We start from the raw sequence: 20423 nt of genomic DNA, 5'->3' as shown, positions 1-20423 counted from the left end.
TATGATTCAGATAGATAGATATGATTTGAGCACTCCAGTTGGCGGTCAGCTGTGACCAGCAGTGCTGCAGAATTTGAAGAGGCATGAATGGAGGGTGAAAGAGTGAAAAGTGCCAAGAGGAAGGCACGTCAAGCTAACCCCAACGAAGACCGCCTTCCACCTGGAAACCAATGCCCTCACTGAGGGAGAAGATGCAGGTCAAGAATAGGGCTCCACAGTCACCTACGGACCCACTGCCAGGACACTGAACTTGGAGGACCATCATCCTCAGACTACGAGGGAATACCTAAGTAAGTAAGTAAGTAAGATTTTGGATTGTATGAAAACTTGCAATGAAACAGGACAGTTGGCTTTCGTTGAGCAGACCTCTTAGTAATTTGGCATCCATGGTTGTCGCGGATGATTCGACAGGCGAGTTCAAGCTTGCCGCCTTCGGAAGATCTATTCACCTTCCTAGCGTGCAGACAGGTGGGGATTGCCTTTCATCGTGAAGGTCATGTCTGGGTTTCTAACCGTCTGAAGCATCTTCCTTTTAAGTTCTGAAGAAAAATATTGAGGAGCGTATTTGTAGGTTGGATGAAATCTGGTGCTTCTGTGGTTATGTTCTAAGTAGGACCGATATTTAGGAATATAGATCTGATAGGAAACAAACATATTTGAAGACCTTTTGGTTTATTTAAAGTACTAGCGTTACCTGAGTTATTAGAAGAAGTTATTTGTTTATTTTCCAAAATGCATAAAGTTGTGGGTGAACTACAACTCACATCATGTCAGGTTAACCCCCTGAAACTCCGTCGATACTTAAAAGTTTGTCATGTTGGGCAAGTTTACTCTAGATCAGTGTTTCTCAACCTGGGGGTCAGAACCCCTGGAGAGGTCATGCGGGGATGACAGAGGGGTCGCCAAAGAACATCAGAAAACACAGTATTTTCTCATCTCACTACCTCTGAGGATGCTTGCCATAGACGCAGGCAAAATGTCAGGAGAAAATGCCACTAGACCATGGCCATATAGCCTGAAAAAACCAACAACAACCCACAGTATTTTCTTTTGGTCATGGGGTTGAGTGTGGGAAGTTTGGCCCAATTCTATCTTGAATTGGGCCAAGTGGGGTTTGTAAGGTTCAGAATGCTCTTTGATTGTAAGTGAACTATACATCCCAGCAACTACAACTCCCAAATGTCAAGGTCTATTTCCCCCAAACTCTCCCGTGTTCATATTTGGTGTTCATATTTGGGCAAACTGAATATTTGTGCCAAGTTTGGTCCAGATCCATCATGTTTTGAGTCCACAGTGCTCTCTGGATGTAGGTAAACTACAACTCCAAAACTCAAGGTCAATGCCCACCAAACGCTTCCAGCATTTTCTGTTTGTCGCGGGAGTTCTGTGTGCCAAGTTTGGTTCAATTCCATCATTGGTGGAGTTCAGAATGCTCTTTGATTGTAGGTGAGCTATCAATCCCAGCAACTACAACTCCCAAATGACAAAATCAATCCCTCCCAACCCCACCAGTATTCAAATTCGGGCGTTTTGGGTATTTGTGCAAATTTGGTCCATTGAATGAAAATACATCCATCCTGCATATCAGATATTTACATTACTATTAACAACAGTCGCAAAATTACGGTTATGAAGTAGCAACGAAAATAATTTTAGGGTTGGGGGTCACCACAACACGAGGAACTGCATTAAGGGGCCATGGCATTAGGAAGGTTGAGAAACTCTAGATGCATCATCAGTGGAGTTCACCAAGCTTTCCAGCTGCAGAATGAACTACAACTTCCACCATGGTGGGTCAGTCACTTCCTTGGAGACTAGGACACGAAACAATGGCTTCAAACTACAAGAAAGGAGATTCCATCTGAACATGAGGGAGAACTTCCTGACTGTGAGAGCCGTTCAGCAGTGGAACTCTCTGCCCGGAGTGTGGTGGAGGCTCCTTCTTTGGAAGCTTTTAAACGGAGGCTGGATGGCCATCTCTCAGGGGTGATTTGAATGCAATATTCCTGCTTCTTAGCAGAATGGGGTTGGACTGGATGGCCCAGGAGGTCTCTTCCAACTCTTTGATTCTAGGATTCTATGAACTAAAACACAATTTGAAATTGCATTGCACATTCTCCCAACTCACAGTCCTTCCCTTTTTTGCGGAAGCAGGAAATTGGGCATCTCCTCGGCTACACCATTAAGCCCAGAATACAATCCCTAAGCTTGGAATATTTTTCCATCCAGAGGCCGTTGGAAAAGCAGAAGGCTTCTTGGGGTTTGCTTAACGGAGAGCAACACATTGAAAGTTTTGTTATACTCTTAGCCGTTGGAGGACATGGAGGCAGGCTCTCCATTAGTGGTGGTATTTCATTTCAGCCATTAATTATTGATCCCTTGACATTCTCAGATTGTTTCTCTTAGCGCTTGAAAGGCACAGGTCTTATTAAATATTACTTTGCAACGTACCTGTTTTTTTGGAAATTTGGAAAGTGAATTCACGTCTGGACTTGCCTCCGTACAAAAATGTGGGACACTTTACCAATTGAAATAACCTTGATCATTGTGAACTGATCCAGGCCAAAACTGTAAAATAAAGCTGCATAAACTCAGTTGTACATTTTGATATATTTTTGATGGGTTTTAGACTCTTAATAAGAATTCCATTGGCTGGGTTGTTGTGCATTTTCCAGGCTGTCTGGCCATGTTTCAGAAGCATTCTCCCCTGACATTTTGCCCACATCTATGGCAGGCACCCTCTGCGCTTGTGAGGTGTGTTGGAAACTAGGAAAGTATCTACTATCTATCTATCTATCTATCTATCAGATAGATAGATAGATAGATAGATAGATACTTTCCTAGTTTCCTAGTTTAATCTATCTATGGAATGATGTCCAGTGTGCTGGTACGGCAGTGCCAGGAGTTTAAATTTCCTTTTCTTGCACTGCTTGTTTGTTTGAATATGTTTGGGCCATGCACTTTGCAATTGGGTAGCTTTCCCCAGGTTGCAGTCATAGGGCCAACAACCTATGAATCATCGTTAGAGCTCTAGGTGCCCTTACTGCCTATTACAGGGAAAACCAGCTGATCCCCAACCATCTAAAACACAGACATGTGCCTTTCACATTAAGAACAGACAAGCATCCCGAGGTCTGAGGATCACCAGGGAAAGAATCCCACTGGAGCATTGCAGCACACTCAAATACCTGGTAGTCACGCTGGACCGTGCTCTGACCTACAAGAATCACTGCTGGAACATCAAGCAAAAAGTGGGTGCTAGAAACAATATCACACGAAAGCTGTCTGGCACAACCTGGGGATCACAACCAGGCACAGTGAAGACATCTGCCCTTGCGCTATGCTACTCTGCTGCTGAGTATGCATGCCCAGTGTGGAACACATCTCACCACGCTAAAACAGTGGATGTGGCTCTTAATGAGACATGCCGCATTATCACGGGGTGTCTGCAATGCAACCTGAGCCCTGCCACATGCACAATGGAGGACCTTCTTATAGTAACACCAGAGGCACTCCAAGTGGCCAGATACTGGTCAAAGGACATTTAATCAACTACCAAGCTTGCAAACTCTGTTTTGTCTGTATGTTAAAATTTTGTTTAAAATGTAATACAATTGTCTGATCGCTATTGACACGATAAATAAATCAATCAATTGTTAGAGCCTTTAGGTTTGGAGGGAAAAGGGGACTTTTAGTCTCAGTTTCACAGTTTGAAGCCCTACAGCAGGACGTGTGGACTTTCTCTTTCCCTCCTGCAAAAAGCTTCACTTCTTACAGCTTTGCTGGGGAGTAAAGTTAAAGTTCCACAGCTTTGCTGAAAGAAATAGATCTACAGCCAGCTTTGCTGGGGGAAAAGGAAAACCTCCCCAGCTTTGCTTGGGAGTAAAGTTACAGTTCCACAGCTTTTGCTGGGGGAATACAGCCAGCTTTGCTGAAAAATAAAGGAATGCTTCCACGGCCTTCGTGGGGCAAATCTACAGGACACCAGCTTGGCAGATCTACAGCAACCATTGCCTGGTAAGGGACCACTCGGGCTATCCATAACGCAGCTTGGAGCCGGGAGTTGGGGCCTCACGCCAGCAGGCTAAAGAAAGATTGCCCAAGGAGGGGTCGGAAGGTTTCCCTAAAGAAGACAGGAACAGTTTATCAAGCAGCTACCTGTCTCTTGTTGGCAGATCAAGAAAGCTACTAGTTTTTCAAGATTATAAAGCATTTAATTCACTTGTTTGAAGATTTAAGCCTTAATAAAGAACTTTGTTGGACTTATTTTGAGCCTCTATAGAACTTTGTGTTGGGAAACCTATGAGACCCTTTAGCTGAGGCACCCCGGTGTCCCGTTGGGCATACAGAAAGCACGTCCTATAAGCAGACATTATCATAGGCCCAGTGTGCGACAGCACATCTAGGGTGGGAGAAAGAACTCTTGTCTGTTTGAGGTATAGAATCATAGAATCAACGTGTTGGAAGAGACCTCCTGGGCCGTCCAGTCCAACCCCATTCTGCCAAGAAGCAGGAATATTGCATTCAAATCACCCCTGACAGATGGCCAGCCAGCCTCTGTTTCAAAGCTTTCAAAGAAGGAGCCTTCACCACACTCCGGAGCAGAGAGTTTTTAATTAGTTTTTCTTTTAATTATTACATGTAGCCCGCCCATTGTCACTGTGATTGTGCGTATTGTAATTTTATATTGTTATGTATTCACATGTTTTATGTAATTATGATGTTGTTGTTTATTGTTTGCGTTTTCGGTTTTACTCTGTTGTAATTTGTTGTTTGGGCTTGGCTTCATGTTCGCCGCCCCGAGTCCCCATCGGGAGATGGTGGCGGGGTATAAATAAAGATTATTATTATTATTATTATTATTGAATGCAATTTTCGTGCTTCTTGGCAGAATAGGGTTGGACTGGATGGCCCATGAGGTCTCTTCCAATTCTATGATTCTACTCATATTTGCATGTTTTCAAAATTCTTGGTTGTCAGAAGCTGGAGCTAATAGCAGGAGCTTAACCCACTCCCTGGATTCAAACCTCTGACCTTTTGATCTGCAAGTTCAGCAGCTCTGCGATTTAACCCGCTGCACCAGCGGGTTCTTGCCATTTCACTCATGAGCCAGTAAAGTTTGGGGAGCACTTTGGGAAATTGTTTTGGGAAACAAACCAGATAGCATTGCAAATTTAAGCAACCCGATGCATCAGTTTTTAGTTGCAAAACTGCCAGCGAATAATCCTCCCTCCTCAGACATCTTTGTCAATGACGGGGAGTAAATCTGTCAGTAGGATGAAAATAAGTTTTGAATTGCATTGCAAGCTCACCGTTGGCACAGGAGTCTCCAATGACATCAGTCAGCAAAGAAAGCGAGATCAGTTGGAAGAGATTGCAAACGGTTTTACGAAAAAGCGTTTCAAGCAAGTACTAACATACCAAAGTATACTAAGCCTGACTATATTATCTATATATACATCATGTCATAGAATCATAGAATCAAAGAGTTGGAAGAGACCTCATGGGCCATCCAGTCCAACCCCATTCTGCCAAGAAGCAGGAATATTGCATTCAAATCACCCCTGACAAATGGCCATCCAGCCTCTGCTTAAAAGCTTCCAAAGAAGGAGCCTCCACCACACTCCGGGGCAGAGAGTTCCACTGCTGAACGGCTCTCACAGTCAGGAAGTTCTTCCTCATGTTCAGATGGAATCTCCTCTCTTGTAGTTTGAAGCCATTGTTCCATTGCGTCCTAGTCTCCAAGGAAGCAGAAAACAAGCTTGCTCCCTCCTCCCTGTGGCTTCCTCTCACATATTTATACATGGCTATCATATCTCCTCTCAGCCTTCTCTTCTTCAGGCTAAACATGCCCAGTTCCCTAAGCCGCTCCTCATAGGGCTTGTTCTCCAGACCCTTGATCATTTTAGTCGCCCTCCTCTGGACACATTCCAGCTTGTCAATATCTCTCTTGAATTGTGGTGCCCAGAATTGGACACAATATTCCAGATGTGGTCTAACTAAAGCAGAATAGAGGGGTAGCATTACTTCCTTAGATCTAGACACTATGCCCCTATTGATGCAGGCCAAAATCCCATTGGCTTTTTTTGCCGCCACATCACATTCCTGGCTCATGTTTAACTTGTTGTCCACGAGGACTCCAAGATCTTTTTCACACGTACTGCTCTCGAGCCAGGCGTCCCCCATTCTGTATCTTTGCATTTCATTTTTTCTGCCAAAGTGGAGTATCTTGCATTTGTCACTGTTGAACTTCATTTTGTTAGTTTTGGCCAATCATCTCTCTAATATGTCAAGATCGTTTTGAATTCTGCTCCTGTCCTCTGGACTATTGGCTCTCCCTCCCAATTTGGTGTCGTCTGCAAACTTGATGATCATGCCTTCTAGCCCTTCATCTAAGTCATTAATAAAGATGTTGAACAGGACCGGGCCCAGGATGGAACCCTGCGGCACTCCACTTGTCACTTCTTTCCAAAATGAGGAGGAAGCATTAGTGAGCACTCTCTGTCTCTTTTTATAGAATTTTATTTTTATTTTACTGAGCTCACTGCTAGTTACTTTCCAATAAACTTAAGTGGCTGTGAGCTGACTTGATTATTTTTTTAAAATGGAAACAAAAAGCCATTTAGATCAGAAATACCGGTATTGGGTTGTTGTTAGTTTTCTGGGCTATATGGCTATGTTCCAGAAGCATTCTCTCTTGAGGTTTCGCCCACATCTATGGCAGGCATCCTCAAAGGTTGTGAGGACCTCACAACCTCTGAGAATGCCTGCAATAGATGAAGGCAAAATGTCAGGAGATAATGCTTCTGCAACATGGCCATACAGCCCAGAAAACTCACAGCAAGTTCAGATAATAGTGGTATTGTATTGTTGAAGGCTTTCATGGCCGGGATCACTGGGTTGTTGTGAGTTTTCCAGGCTGTATGGCCATGTTCCAAAAGCATTATCTCCTGACATTTTGCCTTCATCTATTGCAGGCATTCTCAGAGGTTGTGAAGTCCTCACAACCTCTGAGGATAACTGCCATACATATGGGCAAAACCTCAAGACAGAATGCTTCTGGAACATGGCCAGACAGCCCGGAAAACTCACAGCAACCCAGTGTTTCTGGCCATGGAAGCCTTTGGCAATACAATACCACTATTATCTGAACTTATCTAAAGTTTTCTTTTTTGCTATGTTCCTCTTTATGCCATGGATTTTAATTTACTGCCTCTTCTACTGTTATTTATTTATCGTGTCAGGGGCAGCCAGACATTTGTATTACATTTTTAACAAAGCAAACAAACAAACAGACAAAACACAAAGTTTGCAAGCTTGGTAGTTGATTAAATGTCCTTTGACCAGTATCTGGCCACTTGGAGTGCCTCTAGTGTTGCCGCAAGGAGGTTCTCCATTGTGCATGTGGCAGGGCTCAGGTTGCATTGCAGCAGGTGGTCAGTGGTTTGCTCTTCTCCACACTCGCATGTCGTGGATTCCACTTTGTGGCCCCATTTCTGAAGGTTGGCTCTGCATCTCGTGGTGCCAGAGCGCAGTCTGTTCAGCATCTTCCAAGTCGCCTAGTCCTCTGTGTGCCCAGCGGGGAGTCTCTCATTTGGTATCAGCCATTGGTTGAGGTGCTGGGTTTGAGCCTGCCACTTTTGGACTCTCGCTTGCTGAGGTGTTCCAGCGAGTGTCTCTGTAGATCTTAGAAAACTATTTCTTTATTTAAGTCGTTGACGTGCTGGCTGATACCCAAACAAGGGATGAGCTGGAGATGTAACTGCCTTGGTCCTTTTACTATTGGCTGCTACTTCCCGGCAGATGTCAGGTTGTGCAATACCAGCTAGACAGTGTAATTTCTCCAGTGGTGTAGGGTGCAGACACCCCGTGATAATGTGTCATGTCCCATTAAGAGTCACATCCACTGTTTTAGCGTGGTGAGATGTGTTCCACACTGGGCATGCATACTCAGCAGCAGAGTAGCACAGCGCAAGGGCAGATGTCTTCACTGTGTCTGGTTGTGATCCCCAGGTTGTGCCAGTCAGCTTTCGTATGATATTGTTTCTAGCACCCACCTTTTGCTTGATGTTCAGGCAGTGCTTCTTGTAGGTCAGAGCACGGTCCAGAGTGACTCCCAGGTATTTGGGTGTGCTGCAATGCTCCAGTGGGATTCCTTCCCAGGTCATCCTCAGAGCTTGTCTGTTCTTAAGGTGAAAAGCACATGTCTGTGTTTTAGATGGATTAGGGATCAGCTGGTTTCCCCTGTAATAGGCAGTAAGAGCACCTAGAGCTTCGGAAAGCTTCTGTTCAACCATCTCAAAGCTCCCTGTTTGAGTAGTAATGGCACGATCATCAGCATAGATGAAGCTCTCTGTCCCATCTGGCAGTGGCTGGTCATTTGTGTAAATGTTGAACATGGATAGAGCAAGCACGCTCCCCTGAGGCAGGCCATTCTTCTGTTTTCACAGTGTGCTTCTCTGGCCCTGGAACTCAACAAAAAAGCTCCTGTTCTGTAGCAGGTTTCCTATGAGGCGGGTGAGGTGGTCATCCTTTGTGAGATTATACATTTTTCTCAGGAGGAGGCGGTGGTTCACAGTCTCATAGGCTGCCGACAGGTCTATGAAGACAGCTCCTGTGATCTGCTGCCTTTCAAAGCCATCTTCTATGTGCTGAGTCAGGTTCAGCACTTGCGATGTGCAGCTTGTGCCTTTCCTGAAGCCAGCTTGCTGTGGGATCAGACAGGGGTCTATTTGTTCCATAATTCTATGCAAAATAAGTCTCTCCAGAACTTTGTAGAGGTGGCACAACAGGGAGATTGGTCTGTAGCTTTTTGGATCGTTACGGTCTTTGCCTCTTCTACTGTGATTTCAGGCTAATGTCCTGATATTTGCAACTAATGGCAACTAATAAAGAAGAATAATAATAATTTATATCATCGAAGGCTTTCATGGCTGGAATCACTAGGTTCTTGTGGGTTTTTTCGGGCTATATGGCCATGTTCTAGAGGCATTTCTCCTGACGTTTCGCCTGCATCTATGGCAAGCATCCTCAGAGGTGAGGAATAATAATTTATATCCTTTTCCAACTGAAATCCCAATGGTTATTGGCAACTAATAATAATAATATATTATTATTATTATTAATTGCCATTATTATTATTATTATTATCATTTGCCAATAACCATTGGGATTTCAGTTGGAAAATGATAATAATAATAATAATAATAATAATAATAATAATAATAAGTTGCCATTATTATTATTATTATTATTTGCCAATAAACATTGGGATTTCAGTTGGAAAAGGATATAAATTATTATTATTATTATTATTATTATTATTAATTGCCAATATTAATATTATTATTATTAGTTGCCAATAACCATTGGGATTTCAGTTGGAAAAGACCTTGTAGGCCATCTAGTCCAACCCCATTCTGCCAAGAAGCAGAAAAATCATATTGAAAGCAATCGTGAGTGTTTGAAATCTACTGTCTATTGGATCAGAGTTCAATTTTTTTGTTGGATTAACACCTTTGTATGAAAAAAAAGCAAAAACAGAAGAGCGATTGGTTAAAACTGGAAAATAGGTTAAGTGCACTGCAGAAGAGCAAAACCACTTCTTTCCCCCAGAAGATGCGGATTTTTGCCGATATGTGAGCGTTTCAACCAACCATGTACTTTATTTCCTCTCTTTGTTGCAGCCATTCTGCGCCTTTCCTCCCCGCCAAAGGCCCTGTCCTTCCGCAGATGCAAATGCACCAGACGTTGGAGGCCATGGCAAAGCCGGCAGAGGAAGAGCCCGCCCCCACAGCCCCCAAAGCCAGAGAGCTGTGCCATGAATGTGGGCAGGTGCACCTGCTGCCCGACAACCACCTTTACAACTTCCAGGACGAGGTGGACGACGACCTCACCTGCCACATTTGCCTCCAACCTTTGCTGCAGCCCATGGACACCCCGTGCGGACACACGTACTGCTTCAAGTGCCTCGAGAACTTCATGCAGGAGTACAGCTTCTGCCCCATGGACCGGAAGAAGCTCTCTTTCCAGCATTGCCGGAGGTCCAGCCTTCTCGTCCGGAATCTGCTGGACAAGCTGATGGTCCTCTGCCCTTTTCAAGACGACTGCAAGGAAACGATGCAGCGCTGTGAGCTGGAGGCTCACCTGCAGAACAGGTGGGTACAGGCTGGTGACAAAACAAAATGTTACTGTTTTCTCTCGTTTCCATGCATGTTATTCTCTGTCGTCTTTGCCTCTATATCACAGCGAATAACTATTTTCATAGAATTTTTAGGTTGGAAGAGACCTCATGGGCCATCCAGTCCAACCCCATTCTGCCAAGAAGCAGGGAAATCACACTCAAAGCACCCTTGACAGATGGCCACCCAGCCTCTGTTTAAAAATCTCCAAAGTAGGAGCCTCCATCACACTCCAGGGCAGAGAGTTCCACTGCTGAACAGCTCTCACAGTCAAGAAGTTCTTCCTCATGTTTAGGTAGAATCTCCTTCTTTTCCTGTAGTTTGAAACCATTGTTATAGAATCATAGAATCAAAGAGTTGGAAGAGACCTCCTGGGCCATCCAGTCCAACCCCATTCTGCCAGGAAGCAGGAATATTGCATTCAAATCACCCCTGGCAGATGGCCATCCAGCCTCTGCTTAAAAACCTCCAAAGAAGGAGCCTCCACCACACTCCGGGGCAGAGAGTTCCACTGCTGAACAGCTCTCACAGTCAGGAAGTTCTTCCTAATGTTTAGGTAGAATCTCCTTCCTTTCCTGTAGTTTGAAACCATTTTTTTTATAATAGTTTTTATTAAGATTTTAAGAATAACATCGAAAGAGGGAGAATATTAAAAAAGATGATAGGAAAGTAGGAAAAAAATAAGAAGTACATCCCCCTACCTCCAAGTCCACCAGAAAATACAAAAATATAAAAAAAAACACACACAAAAAAAAGAGAAAAAAGAAAAAAATATATAAGATAAAAATTGACTTCCATCTCTCCATCAAGTGTTGTGTCCTCAATGATATTTCCATTATATCCACTTCATAATGTTCCTCTTATTTCTTTTTTTCCTTTTCGTAGTTTTTATATAGAGTCCAATCTGTCCTCTTTATCGGGTTCCCGATATTCTTTTTCAAGAAAAAAGTTAATTCGTCCATTTCTCTTATTTCTCTTAATTTCCCTAACCACTCTTCAGTGGTAGGGATATCTTCCTGTTTCCAAAACTTCGCCAATAATATTCTCGCCGCTGTTGTAGCATAGGTAAATAGTCTATCTTAGAATCATAGAATCATAGAATCATAGAATCATAGAATCAAAGAGTTGGAAGAGACCTCCTGGGCCATCCAGTCCAACCCCCTGCCAAGAAGCAGGAATATTGCATTCAAATCACCCCTGACAGATGGCCATCCAGCCTCTGTTTAAAAGCTTCCAAGGAAGGAGCCTCCACCACACTCCGGGGCAGAGAGTTCCACTGCTGGACGGCTCTCACAGTCAGGAAGTTCTTCCTCATGTTCAGATGGAATCTCCTTTCTTGTAGTTTGAAGCCATTGTTCCGCGTCCTAGTCTCCAAGGAAGCAGAAAACAAGCTAGCTCCCTCCTCCCTGTGGCTTCCTCTCACATATTTATACATGGCTATCATATCTCCTCTCAGCCTTCTCTTCATCAGGCTAAACATGCCCAGTTCCCTAAGCCGCTCCTCATAGGGCTTGTTCTCCAGACCCTTGATCATTTTAGTCGCCCTCCTCTGGACACTTTCCAGCTTGTCAATATCTCTCTTGAATTGTGGTGCCCAGAATTGGACACAATATTCCAGATGTGGTCTAACCAAAGCAGAATAGAGGGGTAGCATTACTTCCTTAGATCTAGACACTATGCTCCTCTTGATGCAGGCCAAAATCCCATTGGCTTTTTTTGCCGCCACATCACATTGTTGGCTCATGTTTAACTTGTTGTCCACGAGGACTCCAAGATCTTTTTCACACGTACTGCTCTCGAGCCAGGCATTGTCCCCCATTCTGTATCTTTGCATCTCATTTTTTTCTGCCAAAGTGGAGTATCTTGCATTTGTCACTGTTGAACTTCATTTTGTTAGTTTTGGCCCATCTCTCTAATCTGTCAAGATCGTTTTGAATTCTGCTCCTGTCCTCTGGACTATTGGCTCTCCCTCCCAATTTGGTGTCGTCTGCAAACTTGATGATCCTGCCTTCTAGCCCTTCATCTAAGTCATTAATAAAGATGTTGAACAGGACCGGGCCCAGGACGGAACCCTGCTTGTGGCACTCCACTTGTCACTTCTTTCCAAGATGAAGAGGAAGCATTAGTGAGCACTCTCTGTGTTCGTCCACTTAACCAATTCCAGATCCACCTCACCGTAGTTTTGCCTAGCCCGCATTGGACTAGTTTCCTTGCCAGAAGGTCATGGGGGACCTTGTCAAAGAAGGCCTTCCTGAAATCCAGGTACGCTCCATCCACGGCATTCCCCGCATCTACCCAGCTTGTAGCTCTATCGAAGAAAGAGATCAGATTAGTCTGGCATGACTTGTTTTTGATAAATCCATGTTGACTATTAGCGATGACTGCTTTTGTTTCTAAGTGTTTGCAGACCACTTCCTTAACAATCTTTTCCAGAATCTTGCCCGGTATCGACGTGAGGCTGACCGGACGGTAGTTGTTTGGGTCGTCCTTTTTTCCCTTCTTGAAGATTGGGACCACATTGGCCCTCCTCCAATCTGCTGGAACTTCTCCCGTTCTCCAAGAACTCTCAAAGATGGTTGCCAATGGTTCCGAAATGACTTCCGCTAGTTCCTTCAATACTCTTGGGTGTAGTTGATCTTCGTTCTCATCTAATTGTAATTCCAAATCTGTAAATCCCAATAGATAATATTCTGGTTTCTTCTTAAAAACTCTCTTCAAAATTTTTTGTAGCTCTTCATTGTTATAGAATCCTAGAATCCAAGAGTTGGAAGAGACCTCCTGGGCCATCCAGTCCAACCCCATTCTGCCAAGAAGCAGGAATATTGCATTCAAATCACCCCTGACAGATGGCCATCCAGCCTCTGCTTAAAAGCTTCCAAAGAAGGAGCCTCCACCACACTCCGGGGCAGAGAGTTCCACTGCTGAATGGCTCTCACAGTCAGGAAGTTCTTCCTCATGTTCAGATGGAATCTCCTCTCTTGTAGTTTGAAGCCATTGGTCCATTGCGTCCTAGTCTCCAAGGAAGCAGAAAACAAGCTTGCTCCCTCCTCCTCCCTGTGGCTTCCTCTCACATATTTATACATGGCTATCATATCCCCTCTCAGCCTTCTCTTCTTCAGGCTAAACATGCCCAGCTCCTTAAGCCGCTCCTCATAGGGCTTGTTCTCCAGACCCTTGATCATTTGAGTCGCTCTCCTCTGGACACATTCCAGCTTAGAGTCGATATCTCTCTTGAATTGTGGTGGCCAGAATCGGACACAATATTCCAGGTGTGGTCTAACCAAAGCGGAATAGAGCATGGGGAGCATGACTTCCCTACATCTAGACACTATGCTCCTATCGACGCAGGCCAAAATCCCATTGGCCTTTTTTGCCGCCACATCACATTCCTGGCTCATGTTCAACTTGTTGTCCACGAGGACTCCAAGATCTTTTTCACACATCCTGCTCTTGAGCCAGGCATTCTCCCCCATTCTGTATCTTTGCATTTCGTTTTTCCTGCCAAAGTGGAGTATGTACAGGTGGTCCCTGTAAGGAGCCCCAGTTAACAACCTGGCTGCCGCCCGTTGGATCATCTGAAATTTCCGGGCCGTTTTCAAGGGCAGCCCCACGTAGAATGCTTTGCAGTAATCTAGTCTAGAGGTGACTAAGGCGTGGACCACTTTGGCCAGATCCGCCTTCCTGAGGTACGGTTGCAGTTGGCGCACGAGTCTTAATTGTGCAAAGGCCCTCCTGGCCACCACTGACACCTGAGCTTCAAGTGTAAGTGATGAATCCAGGAGGACACCCAGACTGCGGACCTGTGACTTCAGGGGGAGTGTAACCTTGTCCAGCACAGGTTGCCACCCTATACTCCGGTCTGGTTTACGATCAACCAGGAGGACCTCTGTCTTGTTGGGATTAATCTATAAAGACATGCGTAGCTTTACTGGCCATAATACAAATTCCAAAGTCCATGTTGTTGTAAAACCAGGAAGTGAGATGATTTCTCCCTCTTTCTGATCTGGCAGGAGTCTCCTTACATCTTTGATTATTGCAACGTACCATATATAGCCGTGATTCTCAACCTTTCTAATGCCGTGACCCCTAAAACAGTTCCTCATTTTGTGGTGACCCCCAACCATGTTTTTGTTGGTACGTCATAACTGCTACTGTTATGAATTGCAATGTAAATATCTGATATGCAGGATGTATTTTCATTGTTACACATTGAACATAATTAAAGCATAGTGATCAATGATAAAAACAATATGTTTGGGGGAGTATGGACAATGGATGAAAGGATTTGAAGTTCCTTCAACCGATTCAGCTCTGACTTCCACAGCCCAATGAGACCCCCACAAATTACAGACCTGGACCAAACTGGACACACAGAACACCCATGACGAAGAGAAAATACTGGGAGGAATTGACACTAATTTAGGGGAGATGTAGTTCACCTACATCTGGGGAGCACTGCGAACCCAAACGACTATGGATCTGGACCAAACTTGGCACAAATACTCAATATGCCCAAATTTGAACACTGGTTGAGTTTGGGGAAAATAGACCCTGACCTTTGGGAATTGCAGTTGTGTGGATTTATAGTTCGCCAGGCATCGAAGACCATTCTGAGCTCCACCAATAATAGAACTGAACCAAACTTGGCATACAGGACTTGCATGACCAACAGAAAATACTGGAGAGGTTTAGGGGAAATAGACCCTGATCTTTGGGATAATAATAGAGTAAAATAATAAATATAATAAATAGAGTAAAATAATAAATGTAATAATAGAGCTAAATGATAGATGTAATAATAATAAATAGAGCTACATAATGTAAATGTAACAATAACAATAATAATAGAGTAAAATTATAAATGTAATAAAGCAATAATAAAGTAAAATAATAAATATAATAATAATAAATAGAGTAAAATAATGTCAATGTAATAATAACAATAATAGAGTAAAATTATAAATGTAATAATAACAACAATAATAAAGTAAAATAATAAATATAATAAATAGAGCAAAATAATAAGTGTAAGAATAATAATAAATAGAGTTAAATAATGTAAATGTAATAATAATAATAACAGAGTATGTTGTTGTTGTTCATTCGTTCAGTCACCTCCGACTCTTCGTGACCTCATGGACCAGCCCACGCCAGAGCTCCCTGTCGGCTGTCACCACCCCCAGCTCCTTCAAGGTCAGTCCAGTCACTTCAAGGATGCCATCCATCCATCTTGCCCTTGGTCGGCCCCTCTTCCTTTTGCCTTCCACTTTCCCCAGCATCATTCCCTTCTCTAGGCTTTGCTGTCTCCTCATGATGTGGCCAAAGGACTTCCACTTTGTCTCTAGTATCTTTCCCTCCAGTGAGCAGTCGGGCTTTATTTCCTGGAGGATGGACTGGTTGGATCTTCTCGCAGTCCAAGGCACTCTCAGCACTTTCCTCCAACACCACAGCTCAAAAGCATCTCTCTTCCTTTGCTCAGCCTTCCCTAAAGTCCAGCTCTCACATCCGTAGGTGACTACAGGGAAGACCATGGCTTGGACTAGGCAATGGATCTTGGTTGCCAGTCTGATGTCTCTGCTCTTTACTATTTTATCGAGACTGGATATTGCTCTCCTCCCAAGAAGGAAGCGTCTTCTGATTTCCTGGCCACAGTCTGCATCTGCACTCATCTTTGCGCCTAGAAATACAAACCCTGTCCCGGCCTCCACATCTTCTCCCTCTATTTCCCAGTTGTCAACCATTCTTGTTGCCATAATTTTGTTTTTTTTTTGACATTTAGCTGCAACCCGGCTTTTGCGCTTTCTTCTTCCACCTTGATTAGAAGGCTCCTCAGCTCCTCCTCGCTTTCGGCCATCAGAGTGGTGTCATCTGCATATCTGAGGTTGTTAATGTTTCTTCCAGCAATTTTCACCCCAGCTTTGCATTCCTCCAGCCCCGCACATCCTCGCATGATGTGTTCTGCATACAAGTTAAAAAGGTTGGGTGAGAGGATGCAGCCTTGCCGTACGCCTTTCCCAATCTGGAACCCGTCTCCTGTTCCGTAGTCAGTTCTGACTGTTGCTCCTTGGTCCTTGTACAGATTCCTCAGGAGAGAGGGAAGGGGGCTTGGGATGCCCATCCCACCAAGAACCTGCCACAATTTATGATGATCCACACAGTCAAAGGCTTTACAATAGTCAATGAAGCAGAAATAGATGTTTTTCTGAAACTCCCTGCCTTTCTCCATTCTCCAGCATCCGGATATTGGCAATCTGGTCTCTCGTTCCTCTGCCTTTTCTAAACCCAGCTTGAACATCTGGCAACTCTCGCTCCATGTATTGCTGGAGTCTTCCTTGCAGGATCTTGAACATTACCTTACTGGCATGAGAAATAGAGAGAGAATAATAATAGTAATAATAATAATAATAATAATAATAATAATAATAATTGTAATAATAGAGCTAAATAATAGATGCAATAATAATAAATAGGGCTAAATAATGGAAATGTAACAATAACAATAATAATAGAGTAAAATAATAAATGTAACAAAGCAATAATAAAGTAAAATAATAAATATAATAAAAAAGAGTAAAATAAATGTAATAAAAATAATCATAGAGTAAAATAATATAAATGTAATAATAATAAAAATACTAAATAGAGTAAAATAATAAATAACTTGAACTTTTTCAGCCTAAAAAAAAGGCTGAAAAACTCAGCGTATCCTCGAGTATATATGGTGTGTTGACATGAGTGTTTGGATAATCCTAGCATAGGGTCGTCTGTGTGAGTCACTCACATTTTCGACTCCTGTCGGAAAAAGTTCCCGCCTGTTTACCTGGCTCAAGTTCTAGTGTGACGGTACTTGAATGTCTAGTTACATATTAATCTTAGGAAGAATCAGGAAGCAAACTGAAACGAGCATTGTGGGGATCGAAATGGGAGAATTAGCATGGAAAACAACCAGGGAAAATAGGTCTTGAAAGGACCCAGTAATTCATATCCACCTTGACTTTGTTTGGTTTGACTATGGCATAGTACAGTGTTTCTCAACCTGGGGGTCGGGACCCCTGTGTGGGTCGCAAGGGGGTGTCAGAGGGGTCACCAAAGACCCTCAGGAAACACAGTATTTTCTGTGGTCATAAGGGTTCTGTGTGGGAATTTTGGTCCAATTCTATCATTGGTGGGGTTCAGAATGTTATTTCAGTGTAGGTGAACTATAAATCCCAGCAACTACAACTCCTAAATGTCAAGATGGCTGGATGGCCATCTGTCAGGGGTGATTTGAATGCAATATTCCTGCTTCTTGGCAGGGGGTTGGACTGGATGGCCCATGAGGTCTCTTCCAACTCTTTGGTTCTATGATTCTATGATTCTATTTTCCCCAAACTCTACCAGTGTTCACATTTGGACATATTGAGTATTTGTGTAGATTTTTGTCCAGGTCCATCATTGTTTGAGTCCACAGTGATCTTGGGATGTAGGTGAACTACAACCCCAAAACCAAAGGACACTGCCCACCAAACCCTTCCAGTATTTTCTGTTGGTCATGGGAGTTCTATGTGCCAAGTTTGGCCCAATTCTATCGTTGGTGGGGTTCAGAATGCTCTTTAATTTTAGGTGAACTATAAATCCCAGCAACTACAACTCCCAAATGTTAAGGTCTATTTTCTTCAAACTCCACCAGTGTTTACATTTTGGCATATTGAGTTTTGGTGCCAGGTTTGGTCCAGATCCATCATTGTTTGAGTCCACAGTGCTCTCTGGATGTAGGTGAACTACAACTCCAAAAATTCAAGATCAATGTCCACCAGATCCTCCCAGTATTTTCTGTGGGTCATGGGAGTTCTGTGTGCCAAGTTTGGTTCAATTTCATCATTGGTAGTGTTCAGAATGCTCTTTGATTGTAGGTGAACTATAAATCCCAGCCACTATAGCTTCCAAATGACAAAATCAATCCTCTCCCACCCCACCAGTATTCACATTTGGGTATATTGGGTATTTGGGATTGGAAAATGCATCCTGCATATCAGATATTTACATGACGATTCATAACAGTAGCAAAATTACAGTTATGAAGTAGCAATAAAATAATGTTATGGTTGGGGGTCACCACAACAGGAGGAACTGTACTAAGGGGTCGCGGCATTAGAAAGGTTGAGAAACACTGGCATAGTAGGAATCCAGCCAGTTCCTTTGTTTTGCGATCATGGATTCCTATTTACCTATTACTCTGATTGTCTTTGGTGCATGAGGAGCACCTCTTCTAAAAACCTGATAGACGTATGGACTCATTTGATCCTGTGAGGTCTTGCAGTCCATCACTAAGTCCTCCCATGTGGCTACTGTGCTGTGCAGTCAGTGTTTCAGAGGTCCATTTGCCTTCCCATTCAGGTGCCCTGGCTTCAAGAAGTACCGAGCCCAGTTGGAGAGGAAGAAGAACCCTCGCTGCAGGCTGAAGGGAGACTCCCTCTCCCGGTTGGAAGCAAATGCCCCGAAAGAACCCGAAATATCGAACGGAGTGTCGGCCGCAGCGACTGGAAGCACCGTAGCTGCGGTGGGATCTCCGGAGACACCGGACCCGGGCCTGGTCAATCCAGCCTTCGACGGGAGTGAAGAAGGTAGCCCTTGTTTACCTCAAACTGAACTTCAGAGAAAGCAAATCTTCATTAGGAACGCATTACAAAAAGTACACAAGTTTGCAGAAATTACTTACTTACTTAGGCGATCCCTCGTTGTCCAAGTAGGATAGCCTTCCAGGATCATTATTTTACTCTATTATTATTATTATTATTATTATTATTATTATTATTATTATTATGTTTATTATTATGTTTATTATTATGTTTATTATTTTACTTTAATTATTATTATTACATTTATATTATTTTACTCTTATTTTTATTACATTTATTATTTTCCTCTATTATTGTTATTATTGCATTTATTATCTTGCTCTCTTATTACTATTATTATACTTACTTAGGCAATCCCTCGTTGTCCGAGTAGGATAGCCTTCCAGGATCATTATTTTACTCTATTATTATTATGTTTTTTATTTTACTCTAATTATTATTATTATTATTATTATTATTACTATTATTATTACATTTACATTATTTTGCTCTTATTTTTATTACATTTATTATTGTCCTCTATTATTGTTATTATTATTATGTTTATTATTTTACTCTAGTTATTATTGTTATTATTATTATTATTATTATTATTATTATTGCTATTATTACATTTACATTATTTTACTCTTATTTTTATTACATTTATTATTTTCCTCTATTATTGTTATTATTACATTTATTATCTTACTCTCTTATTACTATTATTATACTTACTTAGGCGATCCCTCGTTGTCCGAGTAGGATAGCCTTCCAGGATCATTATTTTACTCTATTATTATTATTATTATCTAGTTATTATTATTATTATTACTATTATTATTACATTTATATTATTTTACTCTTATTTTTATGACATTTATTATTTTCCTCTATTATTGTTATTATTACATTTATTATCTCACTGTCTTCTTTGCATACCAGATTTGCCCCAAAGAGCCAGTCTTATCGCAGAGACGAATGCCATTGAAATCCTCAGAGAAGACCCCGAGGAAGAGCTCGGGATGCGGATCGTTGGAGGTAAAGACACTCCTCTTGGCAACGTCGTCGTGCAGGAAGTCCTTCCGGATTCAGTTGTTGCTGCAGATGGAAAAATAGCCCCTGGAGACCACATCCTAGAGGTAATAATAATAATAATAATAATAATAATAATAATAATAGAACTCCCATGACCAACAGAAAATATTGGAAGGGTTTGGTGGGCATTGACCTTGAGTTTGGAAGTTGTAGTTCACCTACAGCCAGAGAGCTCTGTGGATTCAAACAATAATGGATCCAGACCAAACTTGGCATGAATACTCAATATGCCCAAACTGGTGGAGTTTGGGGAAAATAGACCTTGACATTTGAAAATTGTAATTGCTGGGATTTATAGTTCACCTCCAATCAAAGAGCATTCTGAACTCCACCAGCAATAGAATTGAACCAAACTTGGCACACAGAACTCCCATGACCAACAGAAAATATTGGAAGGGTATGGTGGGTATTGACCTTGAGTTCGGGAGTTGTAGTTCACCTACATCCAAAGAGCACTGTGTGTTCAGATAATGAAGGATCCGGACCAAACTTGGCACAAATACTCAATATGTCCATATGTGAACACTGGTGGAGTTTGAGGAAAATG

The 20423-nt window shown here is 42.6% G+C and overlaps 1 protein-coding gene across 1 annotated transcript in view; it reads left to right on the top strand.

Annotated features, from left to right (window-relative positions):
* Positions 1-20423, top strand: part of LOC132763098 (ligand of Numb protein X 2-like) — an 84742-nt gene that overhangs the window by 41152 nt on the left and 23167 nt on the right. Inside the window, exons 3-5 of the mRNA XM_060756476.2 lie at positions 9687-10157; positions 18558-18784; positions 19724-19920. Of these exons, the coding sequence (XP_060612459.2) occupies positions 9733-10157; positions 18558-18784; positions 19724-19920 (849 nt within the window). The 5' untranslated portion in view covers positions 9687-9732. The remainder of the gene's footprint in view (positions 1-9686; positions 10158-18557; positions 18785-19723; positions 19921-20423) is intronic.

The sequence above is a fragment of the Anolis sagrei genome, chromosome 10, assembly GCF_037176765.1.
Source record: "Anolis sagrei isolate rAnoSag1 chromosome 10, rAnoSag1.mat, whole genome shotgun sequence".
Taxonomy (NCBI): Eukaryota; Metazoa; Chordata; class Lepidosauria; order Squamata; family Dactyloidae; genus Anolis; species Anolis sagrei.
The sequence above is the reverse complement of the archived record's forward strand: the minus strand, read 5'-3'. Positions and strand labels throughout refer to the sequence as shown.